The following is an 18,383-nucleotide window of genomic DNA, read 5'->3' as shown; positions in this document are numbered from 1 at the left end:
AGGTTTCTCTCATTGGAAAAAGTTTTTTCATGGTTCTAATAGTATGTCCGCTGTTCTGTGCATAAGACAGTTAGATTGTGTTTTTCTTCGACAGTTCTCCAATGAGCATGATGTACGCAAGTTTTTAATGAACCAGATGAGTTGCCCACCTACGCAGGTATGATGGATGGGTGTCGGTTATTTGGTGGAACAAACATTGATGTTACCATTGGTAGATATATTCCTGTCAATGTTTGCAACTGGAGAGTGGTTGACAATTGCTCAAGTGATCATCGGTTAATCATTTATGAGATCGTTGGTGGCTTGTGTGATCATTACCGACATAATGTTATGGTTGAGTGGGGTCGGCTTCTGCACAAGCATGCTGATTGGAAGAAGTTTGTTGATCTTTTGTCAGTAAGACTTAACATTTTAGATCAGGCTCTGACATGATTGGCCTAGAGGATATGGTGAAGAGGTTAACAGCGGCTTTTATGGATGCCGCTGAGTACTCGATTCCCCGCAGTTCTGGTCAAGAGAGGTTGGCTCCTTGGTGGAATTTGGAGTTATCTAATATGAAGAAAGATGTCTGTCGTTTACAGAGGCCTCTCAATGTGACGGTGATCCTGAGCAGCGGGCAGTTCTTATAGGCGAAGATAGGGATCGGAGATCCAACTATTTTCATAAAATCCAGACGGCCAAGAGGAACTCGTGGCCTTTCTTTGCGCACGATCAGGGAAACAAGGAACCCTGGGGAGTCGTGTATAGGGTTCTAGGACGTAAACATAGAAAGGACATTCTTCTGTCCACTCTCTTGATCCGGCAGGGCGTGGTTTTGAATATCTCTGGAATTTTATGCAGACTGCTCGATGATCTTCTCCCTGGTGATAGCGAAGCTGGAGAGACGGCATACCATCTTCGAGTATGGCGTGAGGTCACTTTGTTTCACGGAGATATATTATCTGTTGAGATTGCTGAGGCCGAGGTGCATTGGGCATTCTGTAGTCTTAGTAGAGTCTCTATATATATCCTGACCTCGTGAGGGAAGACACTCTCCGCCACCCCTCCGTTCCGAGTCTTTATGGGCTTTATCGGATGTCATCTTCGAAACCTCAGCTTTTGACATATTCCAGTCCGCCTTGGCCAGAATGCCACTGATGTGAATGCCAAGTGACATTCCCATTGATGTACAACTATTTAAAGAACCCAAAACAAAACACATATCATCTACTCTTAAGTAAGACTGAAAGGACCTAACTAAACAAAGGAATTGAACAACCTACCCGTAGAAGGTAAACATGAGTTCAACATACAATACGAAACATTAAAATATTACACGGAACAATAACAATGAAACAAAACAAAGGACAAAACAACAAGAACAAACATAGTTTATAAAACAAAAACAGAATACAAGAGAAATCCAAGCACCGCTCTAGATCCCCTCAGCAATCCTTTCCTTTGCTAAATACACGATAAAACTCTCCACTATTGCCCATTCGGCCTGGGTCCTCCAGCTTACGTGGAGATCCAACACCGACGCAATAGATGGTCTCCGTACGCATTAACTTGTACTTCGACTCATAAAGAATATGGTAGGTCTCATCCAATTGTCACACTGAGGACACATCCCAGAATCTGCCAGGCCGAATTTCTGCAGTCTGTCCCTAAAAGCACCATGGCCGGAAAGAAATTGCATCACATATTAGGGTGCACCCAAGAGACGTTCCACAAACCAACATTTAGAGAGATATGCGTATAACACCCACCATCTGTCTCATCCCATCTGGCCTGCCACAAGGCAATGTCATGTTGTTCAATTTCTCAAACTTTATCTGAAGTCAACTCACAGGACTTCTTAGCAACATACCGCTGCTGCTTCTCAAATGCAATCAAGTCTATCGGTTTCACGCCTGCAATCACCAAGACTGCCTCCCGTGAAATAGTGTGGTAACCACCAGTTACCGTTAACAATATTAGATGTTGAGCCCTTATTAATATTCCCAATAACTTTTATATTTTAGCCTATCTGACCAAACAGGTGCCACATACAGTATAATAGCCTTGCACACGCCTTTATACAGGATGCTCATGGTCTTAATGTTTAGACCGCAATCAGGATTGACCACATGTCGAATACCGAATAATGCATTGCAGGCCCTCTTTGCGACGTGTTGATGGTGCTTCTTAAATTGCAGTTTCTTCAAGAAACACTCCGAGATACTATTGAACCTAAACATATTTTAACCACTGGCCTGCCATAGAAACACGGACACGCCGACTCTGCCAAACGGCCTTTGAGGAGCACCATCTTGTGCTAATGACCCCACAGCTAAAGCATCCTGCAAGCCCAAGTGGCTTGGAGTTCAACCTCCCTCTGCGAGCTTCCTTCGACCAGCAGGAGCCCATTGTCAGCATAAGCCACGATGCAACACCCACAGGGCAACCTCAGCTGCAGGAGAGAATCAAAGTCCATCACCCATAATAATGGACCCAACATGCTGCTCTAGAGACATCCCTTAGACAACAACTTGCCAACCTCATGGCTGCCCTCGTGGAGCAGCACATCCCGATGACTGAAGTAACTTTGCATAACTTGCAGTACATTCTCTTTTTTTTGGAGTTTATAAATAGCAGAAGGCCACCATAGATTATTAAATGCTCTGGAAATGCCCAGGAAAAAAAACCCCAGGACATATTCCATCTCACTGGTCATTACCACACTCATTACACAGAATATGACGTCCTCAGTACCCTTTCTGGGACGAAACCCATACTGATTCAGCATCAACAATCTTTCCAAGCTTAACTTCTCATTTATACAGAGATACACAACCTTTTCAAAGAGCTTGCCAATAGCCAGAAGTAATGTCAGAGGCCTATACGCTGAACTAACAGCAGGATCCTTGTCGCCACCTTTAAACAACAATTTCACAACCCCCTTCTTCCAACACACAGGGAAGTATCCTCCAAACAATAATTTATTAAATACAAGTGTGGTAACTCACACTCATGCCAACTGAGAGAACAAGAAGCTCTGCTGTTATTCCATCAAAGCCTGGGGCCTTACCCCTACCTAAACTACAGATAGAGTGACACAACTCAGCCTTGGTAATCTCTAAGGACACTGCCCCCTCACGGAACTGAGCAACCTCTCGCCGCACCCGCAGGTGATATGCAGTCTCTCCAGCTTCACTATCATCAGGCAGTAAATTGTCTAGTAATTTGTGTAAAATCTCAGAAGTATTAGAAATGACACCAAATCTACTGGAGAGAAAGCAGACAGGAAACGGTTCTTTCGTCGTTTGTGTCGCAAGACCCCATATACTATACCTCAGGGATCCTCTCTGTTCCCTTGTTCATGAACAAAGGAATCCCAAGAGTCCCTTTTTGTAATAATTATTGATTCAAATCTTTCAGTTCAAACCCAGTACACACAATGATAGGTACTCGCAGATCACAGTTCATTAATTCGATTCATTAAAGTTTGCGCTTCAACCGGCAATCAACACTACTACATCTATATATATATATATATATATATATGTTTAGTCATATATGTGCTTTTTTTTCTTGAGATGAAATATGTCTAAAAATCTTATAAGTTTTGCCAAGAAACATGTATAAAATTTGATTGCAATTGGTAGAGTATTTTGTTTTGTTTATCCCTAACAAATAAAATCCATCTTCATCATTATATAGTAGTATATACCATGAAAAAAAAAGATATATATATAAATGATCACACTCACACACACACAATATAATGGACTGAAAACTTCCACATGGCCACATACAGTACAAGGAATGAGCAATGAATGTTATTCCTTTAGGAACTCTTTATCTATTCTCAGCTGGCTATTACATTTCTGAAGGGAAAGCTTTTTCTACAGCATATTTTTAGTTGGTCACTGTAGAATCATTAATTACTAGATGAAAATTCCCTGAGGGAGCATAGGTGGTATAAGTGCCCTGTCTGCTGGAACCTTGAACTTTCCCTAGAGCTGGTTCGTTTATCTCTTTGAAATCAAAAATAACTGTTTTAGAATAAATGAAAGAATATTGAGGTAAATATATTTTTAACAGTAAATTTCTGTCAACAATCTCAAAATCAATACAACATTAATATTTATAATTGAAGTAATTTGCTGAATAGATACTTCGCTTTTTTTCAATTTATTACTGTTAAAACAGTACTTATCCAGTAATAAAATATTGTTACTGTTTACTTTTAATTAAGAAAACCCACAAATATTTAAAAAAAAGAAGCAATTCATATTTTTAATTTTTGGTCTCATGGGAAATTATATGTTTAACATGGAAGTGTTATTAACATACATTCAGATAAATATCATAAGTAGCCTACTGAAAACTACAACACACATAAATCTCTCACTTTTTATAAGTTCAGTTACTATACTGCATCTATAGTCTATTTTGGCATATTAATCCACAAATTTACAATGAAACATTATTTAAGAAAACAGAATCAACATCATAATAAAAATAGATTTAAACCAAATGAAAGGAAAAGAATGCAGGTAATTACGCTATTACAACTATATTTTTACTAAAAATATTACCTAAGTTTTGATGAAAAATTTTACAACTAAAAAGGGGAAATAAATCTTCTAAAAAGAAACAAATGTAATTTCCTCAAATTCAATTTTTGTAAAACATCCATAAAATTAAACTGAAATAAATGTTTCCAGCGATTGGTTGACAATATATCTGTTTATTTTCAAAACGCACCAACAAGCAGTCAATTGTACAAATCTATGAATAAGTCATACTGAGAAATTAAGGTAAGAATATGAGGAATAAGTATGCAAAATTATTTTAATCAATTGAATTTTACTTCCAACAGCTCTGTTCTTTCCAGCAACATGTCTGAAAAATTACCTTCAACAATCTCTTACCTCAGTAGAGAATGAAAGATCAGACTAATGGAAAGGTAAAAAAACTTATGGAGTGCAAACAATAAACGGTGATATATTTCACCTAGATAAATAAGAAATGAGAAACAACAAGTTACACAATGAAACAAAACAAAAGACAAATAAGAGCATAATAAAAAAATCTATAACAAAATTATGGGGAAATTAAAGAAGAATACATCAAAAGTGAAAGTGAATTAATAAAACAAGAAAAAAATCAGGAAAGCAAATTGAAACAAAAATTAAAAGAAATAAAAATTACAGGACATACGACTGATTAAGCATATTTAAATATTTAACTGTAACAAAACATATATATTTATCTTAATTATTTAATTATCTTAATTACTGTTTAACACAATGATAAAAGACGTGGAAGACAAAATCCATAATAAAAAAGTTTAATTAGTAATTGGTAAATAAAAAAATATATGCTGAAAGGAAATTTAAAAAAATGAATTTTAAAAACAAGAGTAAACTGGTAATTCTTAACAAAATTTTAAACTTCAGACACACCAGTTTACAAGTCTCTCCACAAGAATTCAACAAATACAACTACACACTGTAAACTGAATTTTTTCTGGAAAAAATAAAGGCCCTTGTAAAGAAATATACAATGGTTATATTATATAACTGTTAACTATAAAATATATAAGTTTTATAAATTAGTTTTATATATTTTTTATAGTTTAGTGATTTTATATATAGTTTTATAACTAAATCTACATGAAGAAGTGATAACGACTCGGCTTTTCATCTGGAGGTCCCGGGTTCGAATCCCAGTCAGGCATGCCATTTTTCATATGCTACAAAATTCCATTTTCATATTCCACGCACAAGCTTTAAGCTTGTAATAACTTGTTTGCTTTAAGCTTGCTTAAGTTGTATAACTATCAATACAGCTATGTTAGTTATCTCACATTGTTTGATAATTATCTTTGCGACAACATATTTTAAATACAATTCATTTCCAGAGCAAAGGGCAGGGTAGAAAAAGGGAAGACCCACCTCATTTAAAAAGTTTATTGAGGATTAATCATTAAAGACCGTATAAATAAATCACATCAAAACTACCATGATTTCTTAACTATTTGCTTGAATTAATCTTTATTTTAAAGATTATGCTGATTGTATGTGATGATATAGTTTACCATATTATGTCGAGAATTAATCTTGGTATAATCTGGCTAATAAATTTGGTTATATAACTAAGACTTGATTTGGTGAGAAAACTAATGGAGAATAATTAAAAATACCTACACTACAGATAATAAACAAATGGAAAATGGATGGAACATAAACATTACAAAACCAACATTTACGTATAATGAGGGAAATCTGTTTTATCTGAGATAAAGAAATAGATTTTACAAAAAATTCACTGTAATATATGAATTTAACTGTACCCAATGCTCAGAAGACAAGAAAATTTATCCTTAAATATGACAAAAAATTATTCCAGTGACTTATCTTTTTGTTGGATAATTAAGTTCACAGCAGGCATTCACCAAAACATAATCCAAATTTTTTTTTTTTTGTTTAACCTTTGGGACCACCATTAGGCATTGCTTCAGAGGATAAGATGAATGATTTGCAGTGTGTATGAAAATGCCATGTCTGACCGGGATCTCCAGATGAAAGGCCGAGACACTACCACTCACACCATGTAGGCCAGTACCAAAGTATAACCTAACCATACTAAATTTAACGTCAGCATTTTTTTATTTGTCATTTGATTGATTTGAGAATTATCTACTCCTTTTCATTCAACAAAGTACTTTGTTCATCTCAAAATAACAATCATATCACTTACATACACTCCAATGATTGTGCTTTATATGGCCTCTAATATGTATCCTGCTTATACGCTATCAAAACAAACAAGCTCAAAATATTATTTTATGCTTACTAGATTTATAAAATGTGTTTTACAGGGTTTGTATCTTTTAACTTCAAGCCAATCTCTTATTAACTTTTTTTTATATATAACTGAAGGACATGTAGTTAGAGGGAGTGGGATCTTGACAACTACATTGGAAGTCAGTCGAAGGAATAAGGAAGAAGAAGGATAAGTTAATAAATGAAGTGAAGATTTGGAAACTAAAAGAGAATGATGAAAAAGGCTTACAACAAAATAAATGGAAACAGAAGAGGCATAAGAAGTTTGCTGCCATGCAGAAAACCAGAAGATGATGATATAACTGAAAAATTCATTATTTGTAAATATTGAATGTAAAAACTGAAATAATTTTTTTCTTTTTTTTAATGAATTGTATTCTTCCCATAACATATTATTTTCAAAAGAAGTATTAGATTTCATTACATAGTATAACAATATTTAAAAATAAAAACTCTTATGTTAATATATTACTTTAAATCTGAATGCAATAATGGAATGTGATAATACATTGCTGGACATAATCATAAACCAATTTCAGATATAAAAATATCTTTGACCTATGTGTCTGAGACATGAAAAAAAAGCTATATTAACTACAAACTTAGAAAAATCAAATTTTTATGATTGGATCACTCCCTGTTTACTGCAGCAGGTATGTCTAAAACATGGCATGACATTACAGTGCCAAAAGTATAGAAACCTTTTTAAATCATTTTGTACGTTATAATAGAAAAATGAAATTTAGAAAACATTCCAAGCTGAAAATTATCTATTTTCAATATGAGACCACCACATCCCAAGCATCCAGGGGACCCCATGGGGCACAACTCAAACATTTTAAATGGAAAAGTTATTCGACACATTTTAAAGGATATTGAAAAACAAAAAAACATTTATGTAAAAAACTCTAAACTATATAACAACCCAATCCAAAATAGCAGTAATTTAATATTCTTCACAGATAGTTAAAAATGTGACCAACAATACAACCCAAAAAGCGAATTTATAACAAAAAATAGATCATTTTGAGGTAAACATTTGATAATTTTTTTGTATATCACTATAGGACAGTCATTTAAAGCGGTTTGTAAACTTTTGAAACTGGCAATTAAAAAACATTAAATGGCTGCCATTTGGATTATGGTTATCACAGCCTAAGTTTTTTTTATATGAAAATTTTTGTTTTTTAATATCCTTTAAAATATTGTTCAGTTTCCCTATAGGGACTTAGGATCAGGTATTTTCATACTGCAATAGATTATTTCAATGAGTATTTGCTGAATTTAATTTCTCTATGTTAATTGTTGAAAGGGTAAGGGTTTCCATATTTCATACCTCAATAACATTGTACATTTATTTGTGTGTCTGTGTGTGTGTGCGCGCGCACGCCATGTCTTTTATGTGCAGCTATTTCTAATTTTAATTTAATAAACATATTTAAAGCAAATAAAAATTATATACATATTTTATTTCAATGCAATCTTTTTATTTTGTTACTCATTATGGGCAAATTATAGTTTAACATCAAAGCTTTACAATAAATACTGTCTTAAGTGTGAGACTTAACTAAACTCTTTTTTCTTTAACAAGTTGACAAAAGCTCCATGAAAATAGAAGTGCTAAACATGTTCACAGGGAAGGAAAGCCAAACCGAAATCTATAAAAAATCAGTATTCTAAGAACATTTTTCAATTTTTTGATATGACAACTCTTCATGGATTTAGATACATCAGTGAAAAAAACAGAAGTCTTCTAGAAAAGTATGTAATCACATTTATTACTATAAAATAGTTAAATTATTTTTAATGCATTTTAAATAAAGCCAGAAACTGTTTTTTTCTAAAAAATAAATAATTATTTTTTAGAATTAGCAGAACACTATTGCAAAACACTAATAATCTGAACCACAGTAATAACCCAACTGATAAAAGAAAAAATATACTTGTATTTATTAAAAGTGAGCTTCATCTTTAAAGGCTTTAAACTGATGTTATTCATAGACTAATTAACTGACTGGCAAACAACATATTCTAAATTATTAATGTAAAAAAAAAAAAAAAAATACGGTTACTTAAATACAAGATGTGATCAAAAAAGCAATGAAAATTTTTATTTTTATTAAAAAGAATTTACTTATTCTTTTGATTTTATGATATTTACTAATGGATTTCATACAAAAATTGCTCTGAATAGGTCCATGCCACAACATAAATATGCATAAAAACTATATCAATTAGCACATTAATTGCAGTTATATCAAATTGTCAGAACCACTTTGAAAATTTTTGAATTAAGATTTGAGAGTACGTTTTAATTTTCTGTAAATTAAACATGTAGTTAAAAGAATTATCACAATTAATTGTAACATGAAAAAAAGTATTGTATTTTGATGCGAGCTGAAAACATGTTAATTGCATTCTGATTCTAGTTACTTTAATCAATGCCAATCATTTTTGAGGTCATGTTAACAGACCCTACGATTCATTTACAATTTAAATATGGCTAATTTCCCACAAGTTATTATCTTGAATAAATTTATTTATAACTGCATTTTACCTAACTCTAACAATTTGGTTTGCATCTAGTTAATATCAAACTAGAAACCCATATTTTATTTAAAATAAAACTGAACTACAGTAATTTTTTTTAAATTTAATTTTTAAGCTAACTTTCCAATATTGGCCCCACCAACTTGATTTTTATTATATATATATATATTTTTTTTTTTTTTTCTAAATCAATACTTATAAGACCCATATTCCTCTAGACCAGTGGTTCTTAACCAGGGGTGCGGGAGAAGCCTCTAACAATATACATATATTATTTTTGGATATTTGAAAAGTATGTATTTGAATTTTCGATGACATCAACCAATTGTTTTTTGTCTAGTCATTAAGAAAAATGATATTGTTATAAAAAATTTACATTTACAAAAAAATAAACGAATAAATTCCACAAAAAAACGTGTTTTTCTAAACTTAAAAATCAAAATGTATTTTTCAATGGGGTGCGGAGACCTTTTTTTAGATTCAAAGGGGTGCAGCTCACTTAAAAGGTTAAGAAACACTGCTCTATACCAATATATAGTATTTTTTATAATCAAAAACCAACTTGAACAACCCAAGTACAGAATTACAAAGTAAATGAAATGACACTTTCCTTATTTTTCTTTTTTTTATTCCAATAGCACTTTTGCGGGATCCGGCATCATCAGTTGTATATAAATTACTCAATAATGTAACAAAATTCACTCAGTAATGTAACATTGCTGGCTAGGTTATATGGTATTAATCTTCTAATTATTTTATTTTTAATTCTTAATTGACGTCATATTTAAATTTATGTAATTATTTTATTTAACTGACTTCATGTTTTGTAAATATGATAGTAATTTTAATATCTAAATCTTTTAAATTTTATTCTAAAAAAAAAATTGTTATGTTTGATATGTATAATTTTTTATAATTTATGTTCAGTTATATTAACACTAGACACAAAACCATTATCAATACTGGAAATACCATTTCCAGCAGTAACAATATGTAATGATGATCAAATACGAGCAACTGTTTTACCAGTAACTAATACTATGATATATATTATATATATATATATTTTTTAATGGCCCTTTTAAGCTAAATGAAATGATTTTCAATATATATTCAAAACCAATATGTATAATTTTGCTTTTCCATATTAGAAGATACAAAGGATTCAGACTGCACAACAAAGAGAAAGTTCAGGATTTCCAACATAATGTTAGCTTTTAACGCTTTAATTATGCAGCTTGAAAGTATCCTTCAAAAATTAATACAAAGGAGGATAAAGCAAAACTGAAATAAATCATTCAGCCAGATAATCCACTGGTGATGTTACAAGTATACTAAACTAAATAGCAAAGGTATCACCTGACTGTTCAACAGTATTGCACTTTCATGTTTATAGATTTTACATAATGATGTATGATAGCACATTTGGGTACACAGACAACAGAAAACCATTTTACTGGTAATTCTCCCTATAAACTCTGGAATGGAAGGATACCTTGTTGTCCTTCAGCGTGGTTTAACCATTTTTCGTTCCAGTTCTTAGTTTTATTAGTCTCAGCTCAACTGTTGTTGCAGTTATGGCAACAACAGTCAAAAAATAATAAATATTAATCTCTTTCAGAATATTTTGGCTGCTGGCAATTATTTCTGCACATTATTTCTGTGGTATAGTTATTTCAGAATTGATTCATAAATGGAACACAAGTTCAGTTATATTAACACTAGACACAAAACCATTATCAATAGTGGAAATACCATTTCCAGCAATAACAATATGCAGTGATGATCAAATACGAGCAACTGTGTTTCCTTTTGAAGAAAGACTGAATTTGAAAGAACATCTTAATGCTACTGAGTAAGTATCTTTACTTCTTTAATTTACTTAAATTAAAATAAAGAGTATTATACATTAGATGTTTATGAATTAAATTAGAATCAAATCATCAAAGTCTCAAGATTCAATTCCTAATCCTCTGGTTTAAAAATTTGTATTAAAAAATACCTCCACTTTGTAGTGACATACATCAGAGTAGAAAACAATATTACAAATGCAGGATGTACGAAAAAGAAAAATGGAGTTTTAGAGCTATTTAATTACTCCTAACTTTGACATAGTAATGAGTCATAAATAAAATGAAAGAGTAGCTCTTTCAGTTTTCCCTATAAGTGTTCAATGTGAGCACCTTTCATGTGGCACACATCCAACCAAGAAAGTTATCCCTTAGTTTAGTCTAGAGTAATGAAACGGACAGCTGCTTCAATCCTGTGCCTCAAATCAGGTAAATTACTAGATAGCAGAGATACATACACAAAATCCTTTATAAAATGCCAAAGGAAAACATAACGTGGGGGATCTAATCAGTTGACTTAGAGACACCGCAAACAAGCTCTGACATCAGGTCCATATCAGCTCATCCAACGGCTGAGGTACCATTAACCACTCTCACACAGAGTAATGCCATTGAGGAAGTACACCATTTTGTTGCCAAACAAAATTCTTTTATCCATTTTGCAGTTGAGGAAAGAGAAAGATTTCTGGTTCCATATATGGACATTATGTGCATTATCTTTTCCACTAAGATGAGATGCTGACTCATCACTAAACACAAAACGATCAAAATCGTGCAGCAATCTTCCTATTGCGAAGTCAACAAGCATAGCATAATCAAAGCCTGTAACAGCTGTAAACGGTACGGATGCATATGTAAAAGTTTCCTTAAAACATTCCAGATTATATCACTGGCATTGCTTGCAGGGCAACCCTAACCACAGCATTAAATGGGCTGTAGTCCTGGGGCACAACCTTTTGGGGGCAGCAATTTTTATTGGTGTTATATTTTTTTTGTTATTATTAGTTATTTTTATTCAAAATCTTTTCATGACAAAATAACCGACCGGTCACCCTGCTCCCGCTCGCCATCCCATGTATTTTCTTATGAAGAAGAGTGCATTATTTTTAGTAGCCCACAGGCACTAAATATATTAGGACAGCTCTGATTGCTTGGTCTTCCTAACAGATTTTATAGGACCACTCAGGAAAATTTCTCTGACATGTTCAATTTTTTTTTATAAAATGACAGGCTCAACTGCTATCATCATTAGTGAAACTACTCAAAAAAATCTTGATATGTTCAAGATTTTCTTCAGACACCTTCAATCATCTGTACCCTTCCCCTTACATAGATATCCGGTCACTTCAAACCAATTATGCGGTCAATGAATCACTTGGAGAACAATTAAATTTTCTATGGAGCACAACTTGAACTGTACCAATAAATTTACATTTAGCAAACTGCAAAACACAGAAGGCTTTCTGTTCAGGAGTCACCATCTTTATTAATGCCACTGAAAAGCAGATCAATTTAATCTACGGGTCTATAAGGTCAATTAATCTATGGCCTATCTGCACAACTAAAACTTTCCTTTTTGCTCTTCAATTTTTTTCTCGCTCATCGATTTAAATCAACATTGTACATCTCATCCAAGAGACATTACAACAAATCAGATATTAGTATTCCTTTTTTTACTCCTCGTATTGAATTCCAGGCATTATTTATATGCTTGTTTTCTAACGGAAAATGTGCACAATATAATAAATAAAAAATATCTCTTATTACAGAACTAACCAACCATCCCATCTTGAATTAATTAATATTAATTCAGCACTTCCATCTAATAATGATTTACATTAATATTCTTAACTGTTATAAAAGAGTGTGCAATACCACATTTTTAGTGAGGACCATAATAATTACGTACCCAATCTTTGTTACATAACAGTATTGAATTCCCTTACCCTTAAGAAAAATTATATTTTTTTCAGCAATCCCAAATTCTGCAGTTGTGATATTTGTTCATGTAAATAAAGATCCTAAGAAATTTATGAAACAATATAAACTAACAGTAATGTTTACACATTTGCATCAATAAGTCACAAGCGGAATAATCTCACTAGTGTCAGGGAGGCTACAGACATTTTTAAATTACTGGTTACCTAGTGTCCCTCATAACAGCTCTTCATTCCTAGATCCTTTCTTAAAATCTAAAAAAAGGCTTCTTTGAAAATTGCTTTAATTTTTGTTCTATGAAGTTATTTACAAAAGTATACCAAATAAGTAAAACATCTTGGCAAAACAGGGAAAGGAAAGATTTTGATTTCATCAATGTATGAATTTACTGAACAAATAGATTTTTTTTTAATGAATTTTAAATTAGTTTAAAATTTTATTTGTTAGATTTCATTGTTTAAACTTTTTACTAAAATCCATCCTATATATATATATTTATAACAAATATATATATAGCTGTCATTAATTATATATGTATATAATTAATGTGTGTGTGTGTGTGTGTATATATATATATATATATATTCACACACACACATTAATTTTTGGAAAAAGTTTCATCAAATGTATGCAAGTTTAATTTTTTTTTACTATTAATGTATTTTTTCTTTTTAACTTTATCCTGAATGAGCAAATGCCAAAAATTGATTTTCCAAGTAGAAATATAACTGTAAATATGATGAGAGCATAGCTAACATTTCAATATTTGATATGATTGGTTAAAATAAGTTTACTTTTCCAAATTTTGTTAATTCAGCTTTTGTTATCAAACAGAAAAACAGATACAAATCTAAATAATGAACTTGCATGATAATAATCAATATGTACTGAGGAGGATGTTGGCTTTGAATCAATTTGGTTTTTTTTTAAAAGTAAATATTTTTATTAAATTGCTAATATCTTTAGACCGGTTTACCCAATTTTGTTAGATGAAATACCAAAATGAAACTCAATCTCTTTCCTGAATTTTATTTGCAGGAACCATTTAGCTATCTTACAGAATGAATACATTTATATTTCATCAGAGACTCAAAATATTTTGAACTAAAACAATCTTTTGCTCTACAAAAAATTGTGCAATTAACATACTAAATATATTTTTCATCTGATGAACATGCCTTTTGGTGTACCATTATTATAAAAGAATACTTATGTGATACAGATATTTACTTCATGCAATAAATCTCAGTGGCTGTTCACTGATACAATTTTTTTTTAAATATCTACAAGGGGTGGCTGAAATGTAATGCAGTCTCTGATAACTCAAAAATGAAAATAGATAGCCTAATGAAACAAATATAGCAAAAAAGTGCATTTTATTTGTTACAAAAACTTACATTTATTTTTCAACGTAATCACAATTTACAGCTACACATTTCTCCAAATCATGAACCAGTTTACTCAGAACTTCAATGAAAATATTGGTTTCCTTTCCTTGATCCACGACTTCACTTCAGTTCATCATCTGTGGGAAATGAACACCTGTAATATGAGGTGTGGCTATTAAATAACAAGACTTAAGCTGCTACAGAACTGCGCATGCGCCAAATTTGTACAACTGACAGCTGTGTAGCGTGAAGCCTTCTCTTTCAATTGTCGCCACTCTAGTTTCTATAGTCATATTAGTCTGGCCTTGGCCTTCATTTGGATAACATCTGTTATTTCATTTTGTTGAAAAAATGATAAGTGTTTTATTAGAGCAAGAATTATCGTGAAATTTCATATGAAACTTGGAAAAACCACTACTGAAACTTATCTTTTATTAAAAAAAGTATATGGCAATGAATTTTTACCATGTGTGTGGGTTTTTGAGTGGTTTAAGCGTTTCCAAGATGCCCGAGATGTTGAAGATGATGTTCATCCAGGTTGCCCTTCCACATCAAAAACGGATAAAAATACTGAAAAAATTAGCAATCTGATCTGATCTGACCGTCGGTTAACTATTCTTGTCTTTATTCAAGGTCCTTGCTCAACTCCATGAAAAAATAAGAAAAAAACGACCATCGGCTCACATTGCATTGTCTGTCAAGATGTTTCTAACCAAGTATAACATCCCAGTGTTAGACCATTCACCTTATTTGCCTGACCTGGCAGCATGTAACTTTTATCTGTTCCCCAAGGTCAAATCTACATTAAAAGGAACAAAATTTCAGAGCGCTGAAGCTATGAAAGAAAAAGTGGCACGTGACACGAAAGAGCTCACACAAGTAGAAATCGAGCACTGTTTCAAACAATGGAAAATTTGCATGGTGCATTGTAGGGATAGAGTACGGATGTATATTGAAGGGGATAATAACTAAATATGTGTAGATTTAATATAAAGTATTTTACAGCATTAGTCTCGTTATTTAATAGTCACACCTCGTACACTTTTTTAATTGCAGAAAAAATTAAAAATTGCAGAGCACTAAATCTGATGAGAATAGAGGGTATGGAATAGGTTAAATTTCAGCTTCAAAAGACCTCAGTGGTTACATACAATGTGTGTGGCTGATCATTATTGTGTTCCAGAATTATTAGCTCCATGGATTAAACCATTGCAAGGGTTCATCCTCAATGTTCACTTTAGCAATTTCTGATGCACAAAAGTTTATTGCCCACCTATTCAGGTCAACAGTTTCATCATCATAAATGGTTTTTAGCTGATGATTATGATGAACATCATTAGCATTTGCTTTTCCTGCTGTTAAAAATTTAATCATTGCATGTTATTTTAAACATGTTAACACAGCAGGCGTACTCAACTTCATATCAATAGTAACTGATAAAAAATGAAAGGGCATGGGTTGAGTTTTGAAATGTTAGTAGTAGGGGAATAACCAACCGGGTTGGTCTAGTGGTTAACGCGTCTTCCCAAATCAGCTGATTTGGAAGTCAAGAGTTACAGCGTTCAAGTTCTAGTAAAGCCAGTTATTTTTACATGGATTTGAATACTAGATCGTGGATACCAGTGTTCTTTGGTGGTTGGGTTTCAATTAACCACACATCTCAGGAATGGTCGAACTGAGAATGTACATTACTACACTTCATTTACACTCATACATATCATCCTCTGAAGTATTATCTAAAACGGTAGTTACTGGAGGCTAAACAGGAAAAAGAAAGAAAAAGTAGTAGGGGAATGAAACTACAAGATAACAGCACCTGTCGCTTTGTAAAATATTTTTGTTTTCTTGTTATATTCCAGTGTGCATTACATTTCAGTCGCCCCTCGTATATTTTGTCAGCAGAATCTTTGGTATGTTTCAGTACAATCCTTAGCAGAAATTTTATTACTCTATTATTAATATGAACATAAATATGTTCTAACAAGATGATTTAATGTACATTGTAACACTAAAATCTGAATGCAACAGGAGAAACTTAGATCAATGAGCTCCAAATTCAGAATATAACCTTCAGCATTAAAAAAAAATTGTTTGTCACAGATTTGTCAGTGTTTCGATCAGACTTATTTGAAAGTTAAACATTTTAAATTAGTTGTCAATTTTAATAAATAGATTAATAAAAAACTAAATTGATAAAAAATAACTTAATGTTGCTCTTTATAAAAACTCAACAATAAAATCAGTTTTTCCGGCAAAGCAGGTTTTCACATTCCAAACATACAAAAAAAAAAAACAATGTAAGAAAACAAATCTTATCTAAATTTGTCAGAAAAATAAAAAAACATTAACAAATACTTTTATGTAAAGAATTCATTATGACAATAATAAATACCTACATCTATCTGATAATTACTGCAATTGTTTCATTATTAAAAAATAACGTAATTAATTATTTTCTTAGAGCTGACTACTATTAGTGAGAAGAATGCTGATGAAATATTTACTTTAACAGGGATCATCAGTTGGAAAATGTTTTGATAAACACTGAAAAAAAAATTAATGTATTTTTTAATTCACAGAAAAATGAAGACTGCAGCAGCACAACTTTTATGTGGCTCATATCACGCAGGAAATGAAAATTATGTGGATAAAAGCATTTTTAGATCTATAATAAAGGTATGCAGATTGAAATGAATATAATCATTTAATAAGATTAACTGTACAATAGTCAAATTTTAAAAAACACAGAACATTAAAAAATAAAATAGAAAAAATACATCACTTCTTTTTTATGCAGATGGATGGCATAGAACTTGAATAGTCATTTGCAGTAATTACCACTAAAATACTAAATACAGTGATGTAATGATGTTGAAAAGCAAATTCATATGACCAAACACAGAAAAACATACTTGCACTAAATTACACCAACACAATACAAAACTCTGTAAATCATTTGTGGATACTGTACAAATATTCTGACATTTAAATACTATGAAAAACCCAACATCAACTTTAAATCAAAAGAAGAGTTGCAGAAAATATATCAAATATTAAATGCAGGTGTTACTGAATTTGTCTACCTGCATGTTAGAATGTATCCAACCATAGTTACCCATTACTATAAAATGAAAAAAAAAAACCCAAAGTTAAAAACTGCTTAGAATTATACATAAACTAATTGAAAACAAGCCTATATAACTTAAAAGAAGTTGAGTTAAAACAATATAGGTTTAGTTTATAAATTGAAAGGAGTGAGAACATACACTATAACTTAACATCTCAATGTATGCATTTTCTTAATATAAAATATTTGCTAAGTAATTGTAGTTAGGAAGAAGACCCTTCAGATTAAGAGTAAAAAGAGATTAGCAAAGTGTTTTGTTTGGATCATGACACTCAAGAAAGGAAACTTGGGCAAAAAGGAAAACAAAAAATTTCATAAAAGGATGAAATATTGATAATGGAAAAAATGGATTAGATTAAATGGATTGATAATGTTAAATAAGGAATTAAGTAGGAAATTAACTACTAAGAAAAACAAAAAAAAACTGGAATTTACCTACATGACAGAAAATTTGAATTTAAGTATCTGTAATACATGTTTAAAAAATATAAACTAAATGAAAATGAAATACATTAAGTAAGTTTATGCCACGAGATCAATTTATCGTGCACATCATTTGTCTTGAGCACACTGAAATTGGGTAACCATGTTTGAACAATTTTTGAAAATTTGTTGATGTTTGTGTAAGTGTTGGCTATGCAGTTAGTTGACCTACTGGTAGGTGGCATCAGCGTGCTATATCCAGTAATTGTTTTTGTGCATACAAAGCACATGG

General features: G+C 31.8%; 1 protein-coding gene across 1 annotated transcript in view; it reads left to right on the top strand.

The window, feature by feature from the left end:
- The first annotated feature begins 446 nt into the window (after positions 1-446).
- LOC142329183 (pickpocket protein 28-like) overlaps positions 447-18,383 on the top strand; it is a 39,119-nt gene continuing 21,182 nt past the window's right edge. Inside the window, exon 1 of the mRNA XM_075373577.1 lies at positions 447-599. Within this exon, the coding sequence (XP_075229692.1) occupies positions 447-599 (153 nt within the window). The remainder of the gene's footprint in view (positions 600-18,383) is intronic.

This window comes from Lycorma delicatula, chromosome 8 (genome assembly GCF_047948215.1).
Source record: "Lycorma delicatula isolate Av1 chromosome 8, ASM4794821v1, whole genome shotgun sequence".
Lineage (NCBI taxonomy): Eukaryota > Metazoa > Arthropoda > Insecta > Hemiptera > Fulgoridae > Lycorma > Lycorma delicatula.
This window is presented reverse-complemented; position numbering and strand designations above follow the sequence as displayed.